Here is a 1987-nt window from a genome sequence, read left to right as displayed (position 1 = left end):
TATGATAATGGTGTTGTTATTGAATCTAATAGAGAATATTTCGATTATACTTCTTTAGAAGACTTTTGTAATAGAGTTCCTCTTCGTGTCTCTGCTAAAGATGAACCAAGAAAAGTAGAATATAGAAAAGCTTTTTATGACTTTCTTAGAAGAATTCTTGTATGGAATCCTCATCAACGTCTTCGTCCTATACAAGCTTTACATCACCCATTTATTACAAGAGAAATATTTAATGGTTCATTTGAAGTTCCTCGTTGTGTCTCACCTTTAAGAGAACATCCACCATCATCAATTCAAAGTATTGATGATACATTAATGGCTTTATATCCTAATCCAGTCATTGCACAATCACAAAAAATACGTTCTTTTTCACCAACAAGTTATTATGAATTATATTTAAATGCACTTAATAATGGTATTGTATTAAATATTCAAAATTCTAATCCATTTTCTCATGTTCCAATGACACCACCTGTTCTTGAACAAATGATTGCTGATCAGAAATTGAAAGAACATTTTGACCAAATAAGAAGAAATGCTAGTTCTGTTGATACAATAAAAAAGTTTCCTGATGAACTGGTTGTTCAACAATATGATGATATAAATACTCAATCATTAAATCATATGGATAAAGAAAAACACAGAACAAAAAGAATTATCACTGGTTTTAATTCAAACAATATTGCAACAAGTGTTGGAAGTACTTCATTCATTGAGAACAATAAAACTAATCAAAATACAATGGATTATAATTCTGATATTGCAAAAAGTTGGAGTAAAACAACTGAGATGCGTATTCCTGATTCAACTAATGATGGCAATATTATTAACAAAGGAGAAATAAATCATATTCTTAACAATATTAATAACTCACAAACTGAACATAGTCTAAAGAATGCTCAAATGAAAGAAAAAAGAAAAACTTCTCAATTGGATCAAGTAAACAATGAAGACGAAAAATAAATTGAATTACCTCAACATGATGTTTTAACTGTGAATTGAACAATTTTGTTTTATTTTGGTTTCACTCATACATTCATATAAAAAGAAGGAATTGTGATACAATAATATCAAAGTATTATAAAAGTATAAACAGATTAACAAAGAATGAGATGTTCATATCAATCAAGAAAATTAATGAGAGAAGAATGAGAAACAATAAAGAGTGATTGTATTAGTAGAATAAATTAACAGAACAATAACTAACAATATAATAGTTAGAACATATGAATCAATTCAATCAATTCAATAATTACAAACAATAAGTTGTATTAACACAACAATAAATATAAATAAAAATAAAGAAGAAGAAAATATAACGAATATATAATAAGAAAGAGTTTAACAATCAATTTTTTGATATACACAACATTAAAACACAATATCTTTATTTCATTACACGATTGTTGAGTAATAATTTTGTTCTGATAATCATTTAGTAAAATATTCTTAATGTATTTCACAAATAATCCATGATTAACATAATAATTAATAATAATTCTTTATTAATTTAAAATATTGACAAATAATTGTATTAATTTATATAGTAATATTCCTGTATCAAATTCTATCTGGTTGTATATACCTTTATATATTTAAATATCATTTTAATATTCTTTACCTTTAATTGTTTTATTTTATGAATTTGAAATACTTAAATATCAGGAAAAACAATAAGTAAAGTTGTATCATCGTATTATTTTTATTTATAAAATTTGTATTTATAATAAATATTATATTTTAGTTATATTTAATGATTGTTGAAATGTTAATGAATTTTTATTGTTGTATCACCTTATTATGTTATGATTTATTGGATCGAATGTGATACTTCTGAAACAAACAACAAACAATAATAAAAATACATAATCAAATAAATAATTATCAGTTAATATACGATTATAATGATATATTTGAATAAGAAATATATTAATTAGTAATACAAAGAATGAAATAAAATAAACAGAAAGAATAATAACAAAAGAAA

At 23.4% G+C, this 1987-nt stretch overlaps 1 protein-coding gene across 1 annotated transcript in view; it reads left to right on the top strand.

The window, feature by feature from the left end:
- The window catches only part of EHI_002350 (uncharacterized protein), a gene marked incomplete at both ends in the record, with an annotated part of 2279 nt that extends 1316 nt beyond the window's left edge, over positions 1-963 (top strand). Inside the window, one exon of the mRNA XM_646167.2 lies at positions 1-963. This exon is cut by the window's left edge and continues 277 nt beyond it. Coding sequence (XP_651259.2) covers positions 1-963 — 963 coding nt within the window.
- Positions 964-1987: the final 1024 nt, after the last annotated feature.

The sequence above is a fragment of the Entamoeba histolytica genome, genomic scaffold (genome assembly GCF_000208925.1).
Source record: "Entamoeba histolytica HM-1:IMSS scf_1104750516303 genomic scaffold, whole genome shotgun sequence".
Lineage (NCBI taxonomy): Eukaryota > Evosea > Mastigamoebida > Endamoebidae > Entamoeba > Entamoeba histolytica.
This window is presented reverse-complemented; position numbering and strand designations above follow the sequence as displayed.